Raw genomic sequence first — 24489 nt, forward strand, 5'->3', positions numbered from 1 at the left:
GGACGGGAAAATAGCAGCTTCTTCAGCCTGAAACTAGCAGAGACACTTTACACTTTGCGTTTGCTGCTGCTTTGTGCTCAGTGTAAGATGAGACCTTTCAAAAAGACAGTTTGTAAACCTGATTATGAAAACACACATCATTAGCTGTTCCCCTGACTCTCCCTGTGGTTAGGTTATTCCTTGTGCTCAGCGGGACGCCCTCTATTGTCTCCATGAGAACGGTTGTATCACCCTTCGAGTGTGTCGCTCCACCACCACTACAGAGGAAGCAGCAGGTATGAAAAGTCTTCCCAGAGACGAACACACACACACACACACACACACACACACACACACACACACACACACACACACACACACACACACACACACACACACACACACACACACACACACACACACACACACACACACACAAGCTAGTGGCACTGTTCTCACTCACAAACCACTGTCACTCCTGTCAGCATCTATTCAGCCAAACTGTTCTGCAGCCAGAGCCTGTAGCCTTTCTCCATGCTCCAGTGGACATGTGGCCTTTTTCGGTCTCATTTATCTTTGGCTTAGTGCTATAGGCTGATGGGACCATTGTGTCACAGAATCTCTCTCACTCCCTCACTCCCTGCTATCTACTCGTCTTTATTTTTTCCTGCCATGTCCTATTTTGAAACTCTCATCCACTCATTTATTTTTTTTATCTCTTCCTTCATTAAACCCTTTTTTCTATCTCTTGTCTTATTCTCTGACACACAATAATCGTCTTCACTGGGTTCTCAATCCTTCCATCTTTCCGCTTCCTTTCGCTTCACTCTACCCATTGTCCTCCTGCCAATTTCTCTTTTTTTTTCTTTTGTTGACCCCCTCCATTCATCTCCCCACCTATTTGCTCTGATTTCATCTCATTCTTTTTTTTATCTCCCACCATGCCTCTTTTCCACTCTCCCTCACTGTCACTTTGTCCCTTGTCCAACTTTTCTTCCATTTTTATCTCCATAATGTTCCTCTGAATCTCTCGCTGTCTCTCTTTCTTTCCCCCAGACCCAGAACAGAGTGTCCAGGAGCTCATGTACGACCTTCGCTCTCAGTGCGATGCAATCCGAGTCACCAAGACAGTCCGGCCATATCGCATGGTTATCTGCCCTGTCAACGAAAACAACGCTGGGCTCATGGTCAGCGACGGCAGAGTCATGCTGTGGGAGCTCAAAGCTCACACTGGCAAGGCTGCAGCCAATCCTAAGTACGCACACACACACACACACACACATAAGAATGCAAACGTTTCTGTCATGTTACATTACAGTTTTGCAGGAAGAAGCTGAAATTGCAGGAACAAGTAATGTTTAAAAGAGTCACAACTTTATAAGGTGACTTAAACTGACTTAAAACTACATAATCCTCTGACCTACATTTACTCTTCTTAGTGACTGGTGTAGCAAGGGGGTTCAGAGAGTTTATAACATTGATGAGCCCTGCTTTCCTTTGAACACTCCCTCGATGCTCAAGGAGACGGTTTTCTATTTCTCTCTTAAGTTCCTGCTTCCTGTTTGAGGTTGAGAGAGGTTTGTCTGCTTGTGAGCAGTCTAATTTTGGCAAACACGACAAAACTTCTTCAGTGAATTATTAAGGGTTGTCACACTCTTCCTTTTGTCACTCTCTGATGAATCATCTTATTATAATCTTATAGAATACAGAATCTCAGACATGTAGTTTCTCTCTTTTTGGCCTGTTCAGATGATGGCAGATGCCTTTCACACTGCGATAAATTGATATTGATTCAAGCATTCCGGTCTACAGTCTTCCTATTGGAAAGATAACAAATCTGAAAATATGCCGACGTGAATTATAATTCCCTCAGTGACATGGTGTTTGTCACAGTGTGCTGAGCATGCACAGATGAATTAGGATGAGTTATTTATGGGGAAACCCTTCACTCTGCTGTACCTATTCAATTTTAGGTCAAGCCACCAGTGTGTCAAGTGCCATCAACAGTCATGGAAACGTTCTTTGTAGGAATAATATCTGTTCTTTACTGAGCAGCAGCTAATCAATATAAGGCATCAGTACAGACTTACCCTCTATGAAATGTGCTCTGTCCCTTTGGGTCAGTTATTTATTAAGAAGCAGATAACATCCATCATTTGCACAAACAACATTCCTTTATCATCCATTCACTTGCTTTCAATAATGCATGTGCGCCTTGCTTTCATTTGAGAGAAAATGTTTTTGATTCATATTCTCTCTCCCTCTCTCGGTCAGTTCGGGTCTGTCGCCGCTCTACTCCCCCGTGTCATTCTGTGGAGCTGCGCTGGGTCCAAACCAAAAAAGGATTCAGGATCTCTCTCTTAACAGCATGATCGGTACGACTATACACATCAGTATCAACACCAGACATGTGATGTCGACAACACATATATCACTTCTTGTTGAAGCAGGGGCTTTTTTTCCTCTCCATAGAAAGATTGCTTTTCTAAATTGAAAAAATTAAGAGAGGCACCACTGCAATTTAATAAGATGATGTAGTAAAGAGGTTTTAAAACATAAATAAGACATGTCAAATGTAATTGGGTTATTTAAATCAATAGTTGTGTATTTTCTAAACAAGCAGAGGGAAATACAGGAAAAAGCAGTAAAACTAGACAATTACAAATGAGAATAGAACAGGGAGCACAAGTCTTTTGGATGAGCAGAAAATAATTTCTGTGATGAAGAAAAACTAATTTATGACGATGGAGGAATCAATGCGCACTTGTTGTCAAACATCAAGAGAAGAATTCATAGCCACAACCTCAGATAATTCACCACAAGATGCAACCTCTTTTTAAACCTCAGAAACAGAAACACACAACAAGCTAAAGGCCGGGAGAGCCCACAACGAGCTCAAGAGCTGAAAGTGGTGCAGTGAGAGAATTATCATATTAACTAAAGTCAATTTTATTTATATAGCATCAAATCAGACAAACAGACAAAATCTCAGGGCACTTCTCACATAGAGTAGGTCTTGACCATATTCATATTTACAAAGAACAAACAATGCTCACCATGAGCAAGTGTCGTGACGACAAAGTAGAAAATATGATGATTTTGTTAGGCTTCATGTGCTTCATCTTTGAAGTTTGTTGAACACTTACAGTTTGACCACTATATGTTTACAGGGCTATATTTACCACACAGTTCTTTCCACACTGATATTAACCTGCCCCAATTAACACTGAGACACTGAATCACTTAAATGTAGTTTTTTAGTTATTTCCAGCTGAATGTCCCTAAGTCCAGAACCTGAACAACAGTATGTGTGACACTGCATACTGTTACTCTGTGGAATTGTGTGTACTTGAACGTGTGTTCATCAGGCCTTATTGTATCTTTTATTGTTCCTCTGTGAGCTGTTTGCGTGGGCCTCTCCTTCACTCTTAGCTTTAATGAGTGACTACTGGTTTCTCCTCTGCTGCACGGCACAGGCCAGAATGATTCCCCAGGCTGAACGGCTCGGAGGAGTCCCAGCGGTGCTTGGCCGTGCATCCTTTTCACTTTTATCTCTTTACCATCTCATCCTTTTGCTTATATTGTAATTTTCTCTCTAACACATGCTGGTCATATTTCCTTACACACTCTCTCTCCTCCCTGTTGATTTAGAACAGACCTGCCTATCAAAAGATGAATGTAGGCATACAATAGTAATGAAATTCAGAATTTATTTTATTTCTTATTTTTATTCTTTTATATTATTCAGTTGTATTCAACGAAAGTCAAACTGCATGTGAGTGGAAGGCCTTGGGGATGTGGAGCACTAGTATCTATGCTGGCATAAGAGAGGAGGATTTTGCCATCTCTCCCTTTATACACACACACACACACAAGCACTCACACGCATTACATGCACACACAGGGAAATTTAAGCCAGCCATTGCCTAAAGCAAAGGCTCTGTCTGACATTTGCTGACTAAATCTCTTGTTATGAGGCAATGTCACTGACCTGCAGGATGCTAATATTTTATGAAAAGCTATCTTGTGTTATGATGTGATGCTGATTGGCTGACCATAAGAAAAGCATTAGGCAGACCGATTATTGCCACATGCAAGAACTACCTGGCAAATGTGTTCATTTGCCTTCATTTTGTATTCTCATTTGTTACACCTTTTAATCTATTGTTCCTCTGGTTCCTGTTTTTATTGATGTGTTGCCTTGTTTGGAATTATGTCCTCATCTCATTTTAATTATAACTTCAAGCTGTAATGATGCTAAGTTAGACGCACAATGTATTCCAATGTGAAGAAGGCTGTTATGGTGTATGAATTAAAATCTAAATGGATTTTTCCACCAGTGCCGGTAAGAACATTGAGGTTGTTGCACCCTCAGATGATGTCCATTAGATCTCAAGCAAATATGCAAAAGAAGATGAATATCCATTAAATGTAGTCATTAACAGCCTAATTGTGACGAACACGGTAATCCAAAACCAAGCCTCAGTAAAACAGTGTATAGGTTCAAGTATTTTAAATATTAAAGGATTCAAGGCTTATGTTTACATTAAAAAAAAAGAATGTTAAGTTGTTTGACTGCACAATGAGAATCAGCCTGCAGGGGCTTTGGCTCAGGGGTAGAGCGGATCGTCCACCAACCAGAAGGTCTGCGGTTCGATACCAGTGTCCCAAAAAAAAACAGCAATAGATGGTGTATCATGTGCCATTCATTCACGCTCTGCATTTCAATATATTTGGCCAAGAAAACACACACTTAATCGGCTGCGTTCTCTCTCTCTCTCTCTCTCTCTCTCTCTCTCTCTCTCTGTCTCAGCTGATGTCTCTGATGGCTACGTTCTAAAAGTCACAATATCAACACTAATGGAATGCTGCTAAAAACTTTAATCTTGATGATGTTTTTTTTCTACACGTGGCATCTATTGCACTTCTGTCCGTCCTGGGAGAGGGATCCCTCACATGTGGCTCTCTCTGAGGTTTCTACGTATTTTTACCCTGTTAAAAGGGTTTTTACTTACTCTTGCTGAGGGTTAAGGACAGAGGATGTCACACCCTGTTAAAGCCCTATGAGATGAATTGTAATTTGTGATTATGGGCTATACAAATAAAATTTGATTGATTGAAATGGGAAAGGGTGTAAAAGTGTACTCTAGAGCATTTGGGACATTCATCAAGACTAGAGAAGCTCTAGAAAAAGAGACCATTTTCTTAACTGGATGACACATAGAGAAACTTCTCTGGCGTAATTGTCTCAACTCAGCACTCCCTTCTTGAGATCATCAAAGATGGTAAACTTGCTAATAAGACACAATTTAAAGAAATACCTATTCTAATCTGCTGGCTCCCGGCTGCAGTCAAAAATAATGTGAGTGTTTACATTTCAGCCAGAACAGAATAGCTTTAGATTAGACTGCTGAGTTGAAAGTTTTAGTTGTAAGAGTGCTAATGAGCTCTGTTACAAATATGTATCTAGAATTTACAAAAAAAGGAAATGAGAGATAACTGCAAACTTCTCTCTGTGCTAAAAAGATTAGATTCTGGCTTCTATCTGTATCAGGGTATGAATGACAATGGATGTGGAGGAGTAGCACCTGCATGAAATGAGGACACCATGCTGGTCTCATGTATATGCAGCCTCATCTGGAGTTGTAGCAGGAGCAATAATGATTAACTGTAGCTGGTTAGTTTGTGTCTTTTTGTCTAGGGTTATTGGCCCTTTGTCATGTCTTTGTTTATTGTGCAATTGTGTGAAATAGAGTAACCTTTCTCTAATACAAGTTTATTATTTCCAATACACAGTTTGCAAACAAGTGAATCGTGTACGTGTGTGGTCAAATATACTGCAGCCAAGTTTTAATGAAACGTCCCTGCGGATGGTTGCATCAATGTAGCTGTCTGAATTCTGTATTTTTCTTAATGCCATCTTATTCAGCTGCCAGACATATCTTCTAAACTGGATCAGCTTGACTAATTTCACTGTACACATATATTTTTATTGTACATGGTTAAATAAACACATATGCATTGAACAGTAGTGAAACCATCTTAGAGCATCAATCATGTGATGTAAGTGGTAATGTTAATTTATTTCAAATTGTATGAGCCTGGTTGAATGGCCCTCACTCTTTTCCCTCAAATTTGATTGTCTTGTAATTTTCTTTTAACAGTGCTATAAATTCTGTATATACGGTGTAGAATATGTTCTAGTTTTTCCATTAATAAAAGTCTATGGTGATAATGTCAACCTCAAACTTTCCACTGCTTTGGTTCTATCTGTAGGCCAGACCTTGATTGCTGGTGAGGTTCTTCCTCCATCATCCAACCAGACGGAGGTCCAGTTAAAGTTCCTGCTGACCGGCCTGCTGTCTGGTCTGCCGCTGCCACCGTTTTCCATTCGCATGTGCCCACCACTAACCACCAAAAACATCAACCACTACCAGCCTCTGCTGGCTGTAGGTAGGTAATAACGCACCTCTGACACATACACTCACAACACTCTGGAACTCAAAGAGGAGCAATGCACTATGACTGGCAGGGTTTGGGGAGCTGTGATCTGCCCCGTGAGAAAGCTTTAGGTAGTAGATTGGGTAATAATCTAAACTGTGTGGTGATCAAAGTGTGGACCAAGGTATGGTTTCAAAGGGTTTTCTCGGGCAAAAATTTGAAAGAATTCAACAAAAATGGATGTCAAAGTATTGATTTAAGTATTGAATAAGATTGTTTACATCGTCATAGTTTAAGTTTTATAACAGCAACAGACAGCTGCAAGGCAAGAGAGACAGAGAAGCAGAGAAATTTTGATATATTTGTTTTTGATCAGCATAGCAATTTTCATGAAAAGCTGTTCCCTAATGATGCATACAATTACAAAGTCTGTATTTAAATGGGAAACTAAGAGCATCATTTCATATAAATGGGTCTCTGTTTTTGTTTCTGTCTTTCCATCTCCTGCTCAGTGTATGTATGCACACACACTCCTGCCTGTGCACCTACATTTATTTTAGGCACAGGCATACTGCTGTTCTCTCCCTATCGACGCAAACTTTCAGTTGAGTTGTCAAGCCGAAAAATAGGCTACGATCAGTCCCCTGATGAAGACCACGTAAATTAATCATACCTCAAAGATATATTGCCTCGTTTAGATCCACACACAAGCAGATGAATAATGACACCTTCAACCTACTCATCTTACAACCATTTTCACTGGTGTCTTTGTATTTCTGACATTTCATTAAATTTCATTACATGAGCAACATGTCCACAGTGGTGAACACCAAGACCTGTTAAATTCACTGCACATTATTACCTAATAAATACAATAGTTCTAAAGGGCCTTGAGGGACAACTGCTGCTTCCATTTATTCACACGTTTGTTTCGATGTTCTGTAATTTTGTAATTTCTGTCGAAAAATGCAAGCCATTCTACCTAAAGAGCTGTGGTTGTCGCTATATCCCGAGGCGAGAACATGTTAATCAATCCAATTAGTATGCAAAAGACCACTATGTGGTTTGAAGATGCATATTTTTATTTGCTCTAACAATGGCGCGATAGATCCAGTGGGTTTTTAGCAACCTAACCCAGTAACCAAACTGCAAGTCCATCCCTCATCAGCTATGCTGCTCATACTTTGAGGGTCGCAGTGGGGGGTGGAACCAATCCCAGTTTACATTGGGTTAGAGGCGGGTTACACCTTTGAAGGGTTGCCAGCATATCACAGGTCTGACATATATTCACACATACAGGCAATTTAGAATATAGAAATTGACCTAACCTGCATGTCTTTGTACTGTGGGAGGAAGTCAGAGAACTTGAAGAGAACCCACAAAGATACAGGGAGGACATGCAATCTCCACACAGTAAAGCACCAGCAGGCCGTTTAAACCCAGAACCTTCATTCTGCGATAGAGCTAACCACTGCACCACAGTGTAAGAAAAAATTATTTAAAGAGATAAGTCAAGAAATAAACCTGGATTTAAACCCTTGTCTCCTGGGTAAACGATCTGGGTTTGACCCAACCATCCACCACTACTTCATTCATATGTGCTTGTTGTCGTTCTCTAAACTACTTCACCGTCCTGCTGGAAGCCTTTCAGCATGGAAGCTTTCAATACATTGGTTTAAACATTGCACTAATTACAAAGCTTCATTCTTGCCCCATTAACTCCATTCTCAGGATGTTCTCGGTGCCAGACACCGCTCTTTCAAAAGCAGCAAATCCAGAAAGCCTGTTCAGTCAGGGACCTGTCTTGTTTCTAATAAGCATGTGACTCTGGAGCGATTACAGTAGGACCAACTCCTACTGCAGATGGTGTGGGGTTGACTTGGCATAGCTGGTTCCCAGTGACCCTCAGAATCTAAAAGTAGAACACGACATCCCCACGGTCGTCTCTCGCAGCATTATTGAAATGTGCCTTTTGTTGCACTTTCTGAATGGTAGTGGTTCACTAATGAACGACACCAAGGCAATTTCCTGTATGTGCAATCATACTTGGCAAATAAAATAATTCTGATTCTGATCTGATTCTGAAGTGTGAAAGACTGGATAATCACAGAGGGAATTTTGATGAAAGAGGCAATCTCTACTGAAAAGTGAACGGTTTGTCCTGGAAATTCAAAAGCTAAAGTTTGTTTAATTACAATAGCAGCCTGAGGCAAACATATTTCATTTATAGTCAAGTTCTGTAAGGAATAATACCTGTGCTATTACATCAGTAGAGTCACAATAACTTAAGAAACTGTCATATTTGGAGTTTTGAAATCTGGTACTTTGCCTTCTGTCATGCTTTATAAATTGGAATACATTCCTGGGTTAGAATTGCCAGCGTCACCTCCACTATAATGATGTCTAGGCTGGTTCTGTGACAAGTGCTCTGGCAAGAGATGGCATCTGTCACCTCTCCTATATACCAAGACCCAGATGATACACCTAATCACTAAATCCCTATTTGAGGCCTTGAAAGCTGCAGCTCAGTTTCTCTTTTGGCTTCTGAATTACTCTACATTGGGGTTTCTACCGTTCTGAATCTGTATAGGTTTTCTTAATGTAGACTGAAACAATCTGCCGTAGATCGAAACTTAGTTAAATAGAGACTATTGAGTGTCAGTGATGTGACACCAGTCAGAAGAACAACCGAGGGAAACCAAGTTTGTACACCTTCCACTTGGTGCAAATAAAGGCAAGAGATGAGCTCACTCTGAAGGTGTGAAAGCACTGGGGACTGAAATTGCTATCCACAGTTTCATACAGGGAGAAAAAGGGTAGGAATCCCTGTGTGTTTCTATTTTCTCTATTTCTGTTTTCTACTTTTCCCTTCTGTCAGTCTTTCTTGCACCTTGCCTCCGACAGGGAGGTTACAGAAACGGTGTTACCTGTCTATCTACCCAGAAGCAATGCTGTCTGGTGTCCTGTCGAAAAACCTGTCATCTGTATGAGACGTGGCAGCTCCATTACAGATAGTTACAACACCTAGAGCCTTCCTCTCAGTGACCTGTGCACAAACACAACCAATCCAACATTCTTTTCCAATCATTGGATGGCAGCATGACTAATTTATTTATTTGTGCTTTGCCCAACAGCTATTCTTTGCTGCATTGTTTGGATTTGATGGGAATGAAATAGCACTATGAGTAGAATAAAGTATCAACTCAGCTGAAACGTACATTTTTCAATTGCAAAATGTGGGAAATAAACATCTACGCACTGACATACAGGCAGCTACTGAAGCATGCACTTCAAAAAGCTAAACAATTATCGGATGGACTGATTCACATTCTCAGCTCCACTGGTCTGTCATTGGGAATATCATTTACATTTGAAGTCCACAAAATAATCTATATAAACTCAAAGCCTTTCGTTTAAGTTACAAATTTACTTTTGCCCCCGCACACCTACTTGTAGAGTTGGGTTCAACTGAGGATAGTCTAGCTAACAGCTGCAGTCTGGTGTTTAAACTATTTAGTCTGGGGATTGGTATAAAATCTAATTTGAATACAACGTTTCGATTTCTATCATTTCGAGAAGGTTTTCTACTCGGTGTCAAGCTTATTCATGAACCTAATGTTTTTGCTAACGTCTATTGCTGGCATTAGCCTTTCTTAACGCGGTACTTCAGGGTCTGTACATGACCCTGAAGCCAGCAGCCGGTAAGCTCAGCAGCGGAAACTGTGCTAGGTCAATTAGTAGTTCCCCCTTATAAAATAACAAACTAGATGTGTTTACACTTCAGTTTTGGTATGGATTTAAAACAAAGAGTATTTAGAGAGCTTTATAGTTGTGCAGCTCAGCTAACCAACTAAACTACTTTGTATTTTAAATATTTTTCTCACCTAAAGCAGGAAGATTTATCTTATATTTGTCTTGTAAAAACATAAAGGAAAATGTGCACAACTGTCAAATACTGAGCAGCATTCACCATAATATGAAAATGTCTTATCTTATTTAATAGCCTGTGTAATGAACAGCTGACCTGAATTATAATGGAATAATGGAATTTTGGCGAATAATGATGCTATTTTTTTGTCATATTTCAGTTATCTTTTGCAGAATCAAAATGACATCTTCTTAAAACTAGTCTCTTCTCCACTTCAAGGAACAGGCTGTGTCTTTTGATCACCTTCAAACAGACGTTATGAAACAAATCAGGGAAATAAATATCTACTGTATGTATATCACAGACAACTCACTTTTTGTCTGCCCAACTTCCGGCTGAAACTTCCTACAGTCTCACTGCATGTCATCCATCAGCTACTCTGGGGAGCAGGAGCACACACACACACACACCACACACACACACACACCACACACACACACACACACACACACACACACACACACACACACACACACACACACACACACACACACACACACACACACACGCACACAAAGTATGCACCCATGCCCATGTGGCAGTGCCTATGGGCCCTGCCTATCACTACCTCCAGATGTTGTGTCAGCATGTGGTTGTCATGCTGTCGCACGGTGCAGACTGAGCAGTACTTCGCAGAGGGACTGGCACATCAGCCCAGTTCCATCACATTCAGGATAATCATAGATCTGAATGTCCTGCTGCACCTGCTGGTGATCATTACAGAAATAAGTAGAGATCCTCTAAACGTAGTTAAACACTTTCTAAACATCATGAAAATTGGTTTTATTTGCCTTCACATCTGCTGCAGAGTTTTGTGTCTTAAGTTACAACCAAAGGTGTTTTGTGCTATTTTGAGCTGCTTGTTTTTCCGATTAATGTAAATCTTGGCAATGGTATTACAGTGCCTTGCATAAGTATTCACCCCCTTTGGACTTTTCTACATTTTGGTATAACCACAGATTAAAATGTATTTCATCGTGAGTTTATGTAATGGACCAACACAAAATAGTGCATCATTTGGAAGTGGGGGGAAATATTACATGGATTTCACAATTATTTACAAATAAAAATCTGAAAAGTGTTGAGTGCATATGTATTCACCCCCTTTACTGTGAAACCCCTAACAAAGATCTGGTGCGACCAATTGCATTCACAAGTCACATTTGCAAGTCACATAATTAGTAAATAGGGTCCACCTGTCTGCAATTTAATCTCAGTATAAATACACCTGTTCTGTGACGGACTCAGAGTTTGTTGGAGATCATTACTGAACAAACAGCATCATGAAGACCAAGGAGCTCACCAAACAGGTCAGGGATAAAGTTGTGGAGAAATATGAAGCAGGGTTAGGTTATAAAAAAATATCCAGAGCTTTGAACATCTCTCTGAGCACCATAAAATCCATCATAAGAAAATGGAAAGAATATGGCACAACCGCAAACCTACCAAGAGGAGGCCGTCCACCCAAACTGAAGAGTCGGACAAGGAGAAAATTAATCAGAGAAGCAACCAGGAGGCCCATGGTTACTCTGGAGGAGTTGCAGAGATCCACAGCTGAGGTGGGAGAATCTGTCCACAGGACAACTATTAGACGTCTACTCCACAAATCTGGCCTTTATGGAAGAGTGGCAAGAAGAAAGCCATTGTTGAAAGGGATCCATAAAAAATCCCGTTTGGAGTTTGCCAGAAGCCATGTGGGAGACACAGCAAACATGTGGAAGAAGGTGCTCTGGTCAGATGAGACCAAAATTGAACTTTTTGGCCTCAATGCAAAACGCTATGTGTGGCGAAAACCCAACACTGCCCATCACCCTGAGCACACCATCCCAACAGTGAAACATGGTGGTGGTAGCATCATGCTGTGGGGATGCTTCTCTTCAGCAGGTACAGGGAAACTGGTCAGAATAGAGGGAAAGATGGATGGAGCCAAATACAGGGAAATCCTTGAAGAAAATCTGATGCAGTCTGCAAAAGACTTGAGACTGGGGCGGAGGTTCATCTTCCAGCAGGACAATGACCCTAAACATACAGCCAGAGCTACAAAGGAATGGTTTGGATTAAAGAATGTCAATGTCTTAAAATGGCCCAGTCAAAGCCCAGACCTCAATCCATTAGAGAATCTATGGCAAGACTTGAAGATTGCGGTTCACAGACGGTCTCCATCCAATCTGACTGAGCTTCATCTTTTTTGCCAAGAAGAATGGACAAACCTTTCCATCTCTAGATGTGCAAAGCTGGTAGAGACATACCCCAAAAGACTTGCAGCTGTAATTGCAGCGAAAGGGGGTTCTACCAAGTATTGACACAGGGGGGTGAATACTTATGCACCCAACAGATGTCAACTTTTTTGTTCTCATTATTGTTTGTGTCACAATACAATTTATTTTGCACCTCCAAAGTACTATGCATGTTTTGTTGATCAAACGGGAAAAAGTTTATTTAAGTCTATTTAAATTCCAGTTAGTAACAGTACATAATGGGAAAAAGTCCAAGGGGGGTGAATACTTATGCAAGGCACTGTATATAAAAGCATAAGAAAATATTTTCTAATCGTTTAACGGAAACGTCCTTATACTAAATAGGATTAGTTTTCTATGGTTCCGTGCTGAAAGTGTAAATATGGGCTTCTTTTGCATATTCTTCAAACATGGGCTCTCATATAGTCTAGTAGAGGAATAAAAATGTGACATCACAAATCCCCAGAGGATGCAAGATCCTTAACTTTTTTATTTGAATACATCAAACGAGCTCCTTAGTATGAATTTCAGTCTGGATTTAAACAAGGCCTTTAATAAAAAACATCAGCTTTCCCTGCGAAAGTTAAAACGTTTGAATCAATTAATAGTTGGAAACATTGCCCACATAAGAACTATTCATAAATAATCTCAAAGTATATTATAAACAATTTGTCAACATTTGTCAAACCTTTTGATCAGTGTCATTGGTCACATGCAGTATTAATTTGGGTGGGGTTAGAGTTGGAGGTAGAGCTTCTGTGTTACTTCCCAGCAGTGGATGAACAGTGTCCTTAGGCTGTGAGTTGGATGAGTCACAGATTGATGGGCTGCCTCTATCCCCACCTTCTGCATTGCAGTGAACACATGTGGTTGTCAAACTGACGTGTCGTCTTTCTTAGCCCGCTGGAGGCGAGATGCTGCTAGGATAAGAACATATATTTTCTCTTGTTATTTCTCTGTCATATTCCTAATTCTCTGCTCTCTATCTCTCTGTCCCTCTTCGTCTCAGGCACCAGTAACGGTTCTGTACTGGTCTATAACCTGACCAGTGGTCTTCTCCACAAAGAACTCAGTGTCCACTCCTGTGAAGTCAGGTAAGATTTTTGTTTCTGTGCAGAACTTTTACATCGTCCGAACGTGGCTATCTTACCAGTGAAGCGTGTTCAGTCGTGGTGCTTTTAAGGACCAATATTTGTTAAAGGACATTTTAGCATTTTGGATGAGTGTGGCAAGTCACTCAGCTCAAGGCGGATTGATTTTTCTTTTCTCTTTTTTTTCAGGCTCATTAAAGTTTCTAGAGGCAATTGGCACTCACATAATTAGAGTGGCACCATGACAACTGTTGTGTTAACGAGAAGTAATTCCCTGGCTTGCTTTACAAAGGTTTTACCTGCATATCTTAGAGTACTTCAGCTGAGTGCAGTATTTTTGACTTGAATAATTATACAAGAGCTACAACAATACAAGAATACAAGTAATTCAAACAGATATAGAGATGGTGGTTAAATATATGGCCTACGGTATATTATCTACACGTATGATGCTTTTATATGCAAATTAAATGGTGAAAATGTATGTGTTGACATGTGAAAGTCTGGTGATGGTCTCAGAAAAACCCTGTGTGATCACACCAGAGCATATTTAAAGAAAAGAAAAAAAACTATGTGTTTCATACATTTATACCAACAACTTACTGAGAGGTAAGTTTGTTTCCTGAAGTGTGGATGAACACACACATAACTGAGATGCACTTGAAAAATGGGACCGGCTTCTCAAACTGCAAATCAATTTATCACAACAACCCAATAAATTCTATTACAGGGCCCATAATGCACTGTGTGTATATGTGTGTGTCGACCTTTGTGTCAGTGTGTTTGAGAGATTGTGTTTGGAGTGGAGGTTGTTTTAGATTTGTGATGCCCAATTTTATATACAGTATCAACACAAACTGCTTATGTTTTGGGTACAGCCAGTGTGGTGTTGTATTTGCCCAGTAAACTCTATACATGCTATCCATCCATCCTTTAGTCATTTTGTTTATCCTATTAGGGCTGTAGGTGGCTGAAGACAATTCCAGCAACAACAGAAAAAACATACCATCCCTGCCATTTCACAATTAATTTGGAATAAATCTCAATAGGAGCATCCCCCTTCACTGATTTCCACACAAGGAATACAACACGCTCTCTTATTGTGTTTACCAAACCCAATTTTCACAGCATCCACGTTTCTCACAGTATAGACCTGCTGGACTTGTCAACCTCAGGTGTTGAAAACTTTAATGTCGTGCTCTCGTATTACGCATGCTGGCTCGATGGAAAACCCCAGCGGAACACAGTCATTTTATTAGTTACACTTGTGTTTTTCCTGCTATGACAAGTACAAATATTGCCTGGGAGGAAAGTTTTATTTATTACACTGTGAAATGCACGCTGAATATTAATTTAATTTTCATTCGTCACATAAAACAAATTACTTGACTTTTTTATACAGTGAAAATTGGGCAGAGTATTGAGGCTTCTCCTGTAATGATCTCTTAACCTCAGAACACTACACCATTCTCTCAAGTAGCTAATTAATGAACCTGTCAATCACACATCACAGGGGCCATTCAGGGACAAGCAATCTTCATTATAAGACCGCATCCTCCTTCTCTTCAATACCAAGCATTTGAAAAGGGAAAATAAAAACTAACAACATCAGTAATATTGAACAGTTGTTGATGACATTTCTTGGAATCGATGATGAGACCTCCAACAAAATTAGGAGCTTTTTAGTTTGGATCTCTGCCTGATACAGATCGAAGCTATTTATAAAGACAAACTGTTGAGATTCTGCTCAATACTGCATATTAATGGGTCATGAATACTTCAGTGCCAGTCCTGCAAAAACACCCTATTCTCTTATGCCTATTAATTTTTAAGTATTTTTTCTCTTGATGTGGGCTGGCAATAGGGACTGTGACTGAATGAACAATAACTCCATTCTCTATGATCACAAGAAGAGTTGATACCACTGGGCTAGTGGAGAAATCCAGAGGGGAGAAAACGATTCACTAGCTGCATCAATGTTTGTGCTGAGAAAAGTTATAAAAAGTTGTCACTTAATTTGAATGGGTTTTTTTATCCTGAAGAATGCAATTATTCCAGATTAATGTGGTTTTCAGTAATTTTATGGTTGTGGTTGCTCATTACTCATAACAAGCTGGCCGAAGCAATATAAACAAGTCAAGTTGCAGAGTTATAGTTTTTGAAGTTCGGTTACAACTAGTGCAGTGCCCGTTCTAATCCTGCCTGTTTGGAATGGGCTGTTAGCTTAGCCTAATTATCTGGAGCTGGTTCAGAATTATTTATTTTTCATTAGTGAGTCCCTCACTAATAGTTCTACAATATACTGTCACTTTTTATTGCTTGTGTACTGAACATTGTGTGAAGAGCTTTTTATAGCAGTCTAGGGAAGTTATAAATCTGCAATGAAGATTTTATAGTCATTGATTTTCATAAAATGAAACTGAATATGCTTTGAATTTCCCTCGGGATTAATAAAGTATCCATCTATCTATCTATCTTATTACTTTTCACGTGGGAATTATGTACAAGTTAGAATGATTTCAGAAGTCCGTTAATTACTCGACACAATGTTCAAACCCAAGCTCACAACTTTTCAATCTAAAAAGCTCTGTAATTCAGATGGATGCAAAGCAAGTGATTCTATGAATGTTGTTGCTGGAGATCAGCATTCTCAATGTTCAACCCTCGACAGCTGTCCACACCGACCACATGGCACTGTTTGCCTGTTTATGCAAAGTTTATCAATATTAAATTCCAAATTCAAACCTGCACTTCCTTGGGCCCTTAGCGATACACATGCCAACTGTGAAGCTAAGAAGATGAATAGTTCACGAGATAAGCGAGATAAAGATTTCCTGGTGAAGACCAAACCTAGAAAGTAGTTACGTATTTGACCTAAATCTGGCTTTGTTTCAGGGAGGTTTCGTTTGATATTAAATTCTTATGTCCTGCTGTGTTTCTGCTCTATGAACTGGTTTATCATGGTGGGTGTGGCGAACCGCACTGAAAGGAGATGAAGTCAGAACGCTGAGCCCCAAAATGCAACAGCCCAACATCAACAATGAGCAGGGCTGCGCGTGATTAGTTAGTAACTCCCTAATGTGGAGTAAAACTATTTCACCAGGATTAATCAAGCTCGAGATTGAATCATTAATGCCGTGAAGAGATTGATCGGGAGCAAACGCGATTTGTTTGAGCAGTGCCATGCTTTCTTTAATGAGGGCAGCTGGTATCCATGGATGTGAAACTCTAACTTACTTTAATGAGCTATGGAACACAAGCACAAGTTACTTGAAATGTCTGTAGCTGTGTTTGTGTCCATTATAAGGGTGTGACTAGGCAGCGGATCTCTCTGAGGATTTGAACTACAGTCATGATGCTGAACTGCTTCTCAGTCTTCTCATCTGCTTGTCTTTTCTCACTGAATGCTCTTGTATCCTGTGGCTCACATTTGGCGTATAGTATTTTACACATGCAAGCATTTACCCATTGTTTATTTGCTAGGTGTTGCACTCTGCTCTGGTAGATTTTAACCACTCACGTCTTCTAATATCAGGAGAGCACGGAAAGGACAAAAAAATGGAAAATAAATGAATAACATAACAAACCCACTCAGACATTCATATCAAAGCGCTGCCATCAGATCAGGGGCGTTTCTGTAGAGCGCCGCTGTTATGTCCGCTGCTGTGATGCTCAGCATCAAGTTCAAAGCTGTGTGTTTTGTGCGTTGGGAAGAGCAGAGGTGCTTATGGAAATGAGTCCAGCAGCCCTCGCCCGATCACAGTCATGCGAAAGGAGGCCTGGCTACTTAGCATCTCATTTACATTTAGTGGGGAAATTGACTAATTAATCATGTGGCTATTTACCATCTCATTAGTGTTGGTGTGTGTGTGTATGCTCCCTGAGCTGTGCCCACCTCTAGAAACATTTTAATATCACACTCTAAATTAGAAGTAATACCTTGTCAGAATGTGCGGAAGGAATATTTCACAAACACACTGCACGTTTGGGATAGCAATATTATTCATGTAAATAAAACCTGAGTGTGTGCTTATTCCGCAGGGGGATTGAATGGGTGAGTCTTACCAGTTTCCTATCCTACGCCACTTCTTCCCCCAACAACATGGGCCTGGTGCGAAACGAGCTGCAGCATGTCGACCTGCTTACTGGTGAGAGACACGCACACACACACACACACACACACACACGCCTGAGGGTAACAACTATCACTTTTATATTGGTCATGGTTCTTGATATTTTTGTTATGCTCACAGCTCTACACCAACAAAGAGAATACATCTCTCTATCTCTCTCTCTCTCTCTCTCACTCTCTCACTCTTTCTCTCTCTATCTCTCTCTCTCTCTCTCTCTCTCTCTCTCTCTCTCTCTCACCTCTGATTTCAGAACTCTGCATGTTATCTAAAATCGCAGATGGGGCGTTGATATGCCTGTTTAATTGGTTCATTGTAAACAAGCAAAGGGGACGTATATAAAGTGGGATCTCTAGAAAAGAGGGACTGTTTTTGTTCACCCCCAGGAAGTACTTACACTCTCGTCCAAACCAAACAGTGTTATGGTTAAGGGAGGCCAAGCTCCGAAAATGAGATCCTATCATGAGTTCCCGCAGAGCGACTTATACAGTGCCTTGCATAAGTATTCACCCCCTTGGACTTTTTCCCATTATGTACTGTTACTAACTGGAATTCAAATAGACTTAAATAAACTTTTTCCCGTTTGATCAACAAAACATGCATAGTACTTTGGAGGTGCAAAATAAATTTTATTGTGACACAAACAATAATGAGAACAAAAAAGTTGACATCTGTTGGGTGCTTAAGTATTCACCCCCCTGTGTCAATACTTGGTAGAACCCCCTTTCGCTGCAATTACAGCTGCAAGTCTTTTGGGGTATGTCTCTACCAGCTTTGCACATCTAGAGATGGAAAGGTTTGTCCATTCTTCTTGGCAAAAAAGATGAAGCTCAGTCAGATTGGATGGAGACCGTCTCTGAACCGCAATCTTCAAGTCTTGCCATAGATTCTCTATTGGATTGAGGTCTGGGCTTTGACTGGGCCATTTTAAGACATTAACATTCTTTAATCCAAACCATTCCTTTGTAGCTCTGGCTGTATGTTTAGGGTCATTGTCCTGCTGGAAGATGAACCTCCGCCCCAGTCTCAAGTCTTTTGCAGACTGCATCAGATTTTCTTCAAGGATTTCCCTGTATTTGGCTCCATCCATCTTTCCCTCTATTCTGACCAGTTTCCCTGTACCTGCTGAAGAGAAGCATCCCCACAGCATGATGCTACCACCACCATGTTTCACTGTTGGGATGGTGTGCTCAGGGTGATGGGCAGTGTTGGGTTTTCGCCACACATAGCGTTTTGCATTGAGGCCAAAAAGTTCAATTTTGGTCTCATCTGACCAGAGCACCTTCTTCCACATGTTTGCTGTGTCTCCCACATGGCTTCTGGCAAACTCCAAACGGGATTTTTTATGGATCCCTTTCAACAATGGCTTTCTTCTTGCCACTCTTCCATAAAGGCCAGATTTGTGGAGTAGACGACTAATAGTTGTCCTGTGGACAGATTCTCCCACCTCAGCTGTGGATCTCTGCAACTCCTCCAGAGTAACCATGGGCCTCCTGGTTGCTTCTCTGATTAATTTTCTCCTTGTCCGACTCTTCAGTTTGGGTGGACGGCCTCCTCTTGGTAGGTTTGCGGTTGTGCCATATTCTTTCCATTTTCTTATGATGGATTTTATGGTGCTCAGAGAGATGTTCAAAGCTCTGGATATTTTTTTATAACCTAGCCCTGCTTCATATTTCTCCACAACTTTATCCCTGACCTGTTTGGTGAGCTCCTTGGTCTTCATGATGCTGTTTGTTCAGTAATGATCTCCAACAAACTCTGAGTCCGTCACAGAACAGGTGTATTTATACTGAGATTAAATTGCAGACAGGTGGACCCTATTTACTAATTATGTGACTTGCAAATGTGACTTGTGAATGCAATTGGTCGCACCAGATCTTTGTTAGGGGTTTCACAGTAAAGGGGGTGAATACATATGCACTCAACACTTTTCAGATTTTTATTTGTAAATAATTGTGAAATCCATGTAATATTTCCCCCCACTTCCAAATGATGCACTATTTTGTGTTGGTCCATTACATAAACTCACGATGAAATAAATTTTAATCTGTGGTTATACCATGACAAAATGTAGAAAAGTCCAAAGGGGGTGAATACTTATGCAAGCCACTGTACCTTACCTGAGCTCCTTGATGGGTCGATAGAATTACTGCACCAGCAGTAAAGCCTTTCTGCCTCCGCAAGGGCTTGAAAATATACAGTGCTATGTTTTCTGTGCCAAAAGTTGGAAAGTAACTTTAATGTGATCAGTTGGATGTGATATTGGATATAAATAATTGATGAGCACTTGTATCATTTTGCACAATTTTCCACTTTAATAGGCGGTTTGAGAATTTTGCATGGACACAATAAAAGATTTATCCTCTTTATCCCCAATTCAATCAGGCCAACGTCAAGGGTAAGTCACTTCTTTAATGAGTCTCTCCTAAGCACTGGAGTCGTCAAAGTTAACAGTCCACACCAATAGCTTTGGTTATAGGCCCATACACTTTCCAGCGCAGACATACTTAATTGTTTTTCCTTCTAAGTTCAAATGAGTTCAAGTGAGAGAAATCCTCCAAGATGGTATTTTTTCAACCTGAGGTTAATAGATTCCAGGGGTCGCCGGACAAATAAAAACTCCTGATCATGCTTTTCATGTTTATCAAAGCAGATATAGTCAGGAGGCCACAGAACATTGTTGCAGCGGATCAGGGAGAGAGGGAAAATTCACGTGCCCATAGCATGTTCAACAACACACAGGTGCTAGCTGTTACAAATAAACAAAACAGCTGTCATCAGAAATTCAACTTTAGTCTTTATTTCTTTACATTTATTTATCAGAGCATTCTGAACAATCACTCAAAGTCAGTGAGGGAGATGCACAGGAACAGCTGTTTATGGTTTTCATCTCTGTCTCTGCCATCTCTGTCTAACACCTCCACCCTCTCGCTCCCTCACATTGACGGTCCCTTCACGTCCCTGTGGTTTCCCTTTTGTCTGTAGATTGATCGCTACAATGGAGGGAGAGGAGGGCTGAAAGATCTATTTACAATGATGAAAACAAGCAGGCTAAGAAACCACTTGTTCCCTTTCCATCTATCAATTTGCCCTGCACTTTATGCTATCGCCCCTAATGTATCCTGACTCATTTCACTACTTCACACAACACAAACACCCACTTGGTTAGCTGTGTTGCTTAGGGTAATCATATGGCAAAAATATTCAGACACCAAAAATCATTAAACCACTTTCCAGCATTCAGTGCATCTAATGGTATATGTGACAAAGGAGGCGCAGACATTGATTGGTGATCAATGTGTTTGCATGCGGGTAGTGGGGAGAGGTTCAGAAGCCCCAATGTGATTATCCTGGGGGGTTTGTGACTAGAAAAGGTTAAGAGCCTCCGCACTCAGGTGTCCTTGACTTGGAATGCAGCTGCTGCTCGTGGAGATGGGCTGTATGGATTTAGATGTCAAGGCTCACATGAAAATATCAATATTTTTTAATCTGTCTGTGTTCAGTGCAGAGATGCAGGAGGTCTGAAAGGTCTTTCGTCTGGTGCAGAAACAAAAAATCAAAAGGAAAGCAGAGGGAAACGGCTTGCTGCGTTCTGTCAATACTGAATTTTCAACAACTCAAAGATGTCATATTTGCAATTTATACTGCAGGAAGAAATGAGATGTTCATATTTAACACGCATATAATGCTGAACCTTAACATATGGAATCAGTTGCCTTTTTTGTCTGCTTATTTGAATTACAGATGTATTCTTACCTTATGCGATATTTAATGTTAATGTTAATGTATTTAATCCTAATTTGAGATGCTATATACCATCCAAAATAAAAAATTGCAACTGCACATTGATTTAATGGACCACATTCAGGAAGACTGCAGGCAGATTTTCACAGTTTTGTTTCTGTTTCTCGAGCAACATGCTTGTTTGCAGAATCTATTCAGGCAAAGTAAGAATATCTTTGCATATTTATTCCTTAAATTAAACAAACAAAAGTAGGTTTTGCTATAAAAGGTTTTGTACTTCAGCTGAAAAAATCCATTATATTTCAACTTGAGCATTTTTCTGATAAGATTTGAGACTCGAGGATGGAAAATAATTTTCCACGCTCAACTCACTCAATGCTGGGCAGGTCTGGTCTGTGCAGCAAATAAAGCAGCTTTTCTGAATGGACATATTAATTATCTGGGAAACTTTTTTTGGGTGCTGAACTAACACAGGGGATGTTGGTGTTGAGACAATGGCAGTAGATCCAGTTTGCACAGCCTCCTGCACGTTTAAATATGTATCATGTGTACAAAAGATAATTACCCACTATTTATACATGCAAATCCATAGCTGGTGTCATCAGCTCAATACTCTAAGGTATTTATCTAATAATCATCCACAGAAGGTGAAGAGCATGACAGTTCAGACATTACTGTGTAAATTAGCAAACAAATCCTCTTCCCTTCGCATTACGCAACCAAAGATATTTTAACCCCTCGTGTTTACTGATTCATTTTGCTGCACCATGAATTGTATTTCAGACTCTGGGTTGTATGTGTGAGTTTGTGTTAGAAACAATACTTGACACTTGGTAATCAGGACATATGACCCCTCCCACTGTGTGTTACTGTGCAAACTGCTAGAGGAAATGGAGGAGACGGCTGTATTAGTCTCTAGTGAGCCACACGTCTCCTAAGTTGTCCCTACACCCTCTGCTCAGCTATTTAATTCCATCCAGGTACACGTCCGTCTCAACACACCTGTTGGAGTTCACCCCTCTTGCCCAAACCACCACAGGCTGCTCCGTAACTCGGACGTTTCAAACAGGCCACCTCCCAGAGTGTCCTCCAGAAAATCCGATCAGCACTTTCTTGGGCAAACACGATACCATACACCTGAAGGGCATTCTTGTTTTGTTTAAAGGGGCACCTTGACACTCTGCATAACGTCTGGTGAATGGTGAGAAAAAGTCGTCTGAAGTTTGCTCTCCCCCCTACTTCGGCAAGAGAGATGAAATCAGGGCACAGCCGAGCTAAAGTGAAATGAGATGAATCGGTCTTTTCAGAGTTGTGAAGAGAGATACTGTCATGTGTGTTCCATCATCACCTCCTGTCTGTCACTTACTCTCTCCCTCCCCGTGGCTGCTGTGTTTTCCAGGCAGGTGCTTTGCATTCAGAGGTGAGCGAGGAAACGATGAGCCACCCATCGAGATGATTAAAGTGTCCCACCTCAAGTAAGTTACCCCCCCCCCCCTACTATATGAAATATCTACCCCCACACAGCGCCCTTCACCTTACTGCCTGCGGCCATCGCACCTTTGTCTCACTCCCGTGTTTATCCAATTGTGAACATTTAATTCAATATTTATTATGGTTGAAGGGAACCTACTTTCCTTTCTTTATTGTTTGACTGAAATGCTAATGGTATTCTGCTGAAAGAAAAGCACAAATCTTTCATTTCAGTTGTTTGTATCTGAACGTCCCCTAAAACCTTCATCTCTTCATTCATGTTCATGTTGCACGGTGTTCCTGATGGTGACTATTTTATTCAATCGTTTTTGTGATATTCAAAAAAAATAAAAGAGCTTGTCTGCATTTACAGTCATCCCACACTTTTTGAGAAATGAAACTATAGGCAAGGTTATCAGATAAATATTCTCTGTCATTTGTGCTCGGTTGATCTTGATGTGTGGGAACTCTACTTTCTTTTCAAGGGCAACATATTTAAAAAATGCCAAACTATCTTGGTTCTTGTATTTTTTTATGTATATTTAGGATATGATTAAGCTTATAATGTATCATATTGGATAGTGACACCTTTAAATATTCTTCCTAGAACTGGTGAAAACTGGCACATGCAGTTTTTCGCAAGATTCTCTGGAGGCAATGAATTAAAAATGGTTGATACACAGGTCAAGGCCATGCTAATTATATATTCATATATCACAAACAAATTTCTGAAAAATTACAAATGACTGATACATTAGGGAAATAGTCTGATGTAAAATATTAAACTGTATGATGAGTTGCACAATTATCTTAAAAGCACATCACAAGCTAAAAGGAGATAAAGAAATTTGTAACTACTGGGCAGTGCATCATCTTTGTTTTCATCTTATTACCATTTTATTTTAACGAGGCATTTTGCCAAAGATCCCACCTTATAATTAATTAAGGCCTGGGCTTATAGTTACCGGGAGCAAGAGGGTAACAAGGGTTTACACACTGAAGTTCATGTCACAAGTCGGAATGTAGGATTCGTGCCAGAGAATGTTTTTCTTCTTCTTGCTCTTTGACTACAATAAGTGTGTCTAACAAATACTACAATATGAAAGAGACAGTCAAACAGAAAAGAGCATGTACAGCAAAAACACCTGAGTAGGTAAACATGAACTCATTCTGTCACTGTCAGTCCTGGTAATCTGACACTTTGCTGACGAAGTAGCAGCTTTGCATGCAACGTTTAGACATCCAAGATAAATGCCGTCCGTTTTTGTTACTAGCACAAGAAGCCCTTTTGCAGGGTTGTGCACAGTTTATGTTTTTGAGACTCAATGTGTGTGTGTTGTGATGTCCGTCCTCAGACAGTATCTGGTGGTGGTCTTCAGAGACAAACCGCTGGAGCTTTGGGACACCAGGACAGGAACACTTCTGCGGGAGATGGCTAAGAACTTCCCCACTGTCACTGCTCTGGTAAA

General features: G+C 40.4%; 1 protein-coding gene across 1 annotated transcript in view; it reads left to right on the forward strand.

Moving 5' to 3' along the window:
• The window catches only part of wdr11 (WD repeat domain 11), a 58524-nt gene that overhangs the window by 12851 nt on the left and 21184 nt on the right, over positions 1-24489 (forward strand). The window contains exons 7-14 of the mRNA XM_053436403.1: positions 173-275; positions 1036-1234; positions 2254-2354; positions 6256-6432; positions 13595-13679; positions 17718-17824; positions 22950-23025; positions 24376-24484. Of these exons, the coding sequence (XP_053292378.1) occupies positions 173-275; positions 1036-1234; positions 2254-2354; positions 6256-6432; positions 13595-13679; positions 17718-17824; positions 22950-23025; positions 24376-24484 (957 nt within the window). The remainder of the gene's footprint in view (positions 1-172; positions 276-1035; positions 1235-2253; positions 2355-6255; positions 6433-13594; positions 13680-17717; positions 17825-22949; positions 23026-24375; positions 24485-24489) is intronic.

This window comes from Pleuronectes platessa, chromosome 12 (genome assembly GCF_947347685.1).
Source record: "Pleuronectes platessa chromosome 12, fPlePla1.1, whole genome shotgun sequence".
In the NCBI taxonomy this organism is placed as follows: Eukaryota; Metazoa; Chordata; class Actinopteri; order Pleuronectiformes; family Pleuronectidae; genus Pleuronectes; species Pleuronectes platessa.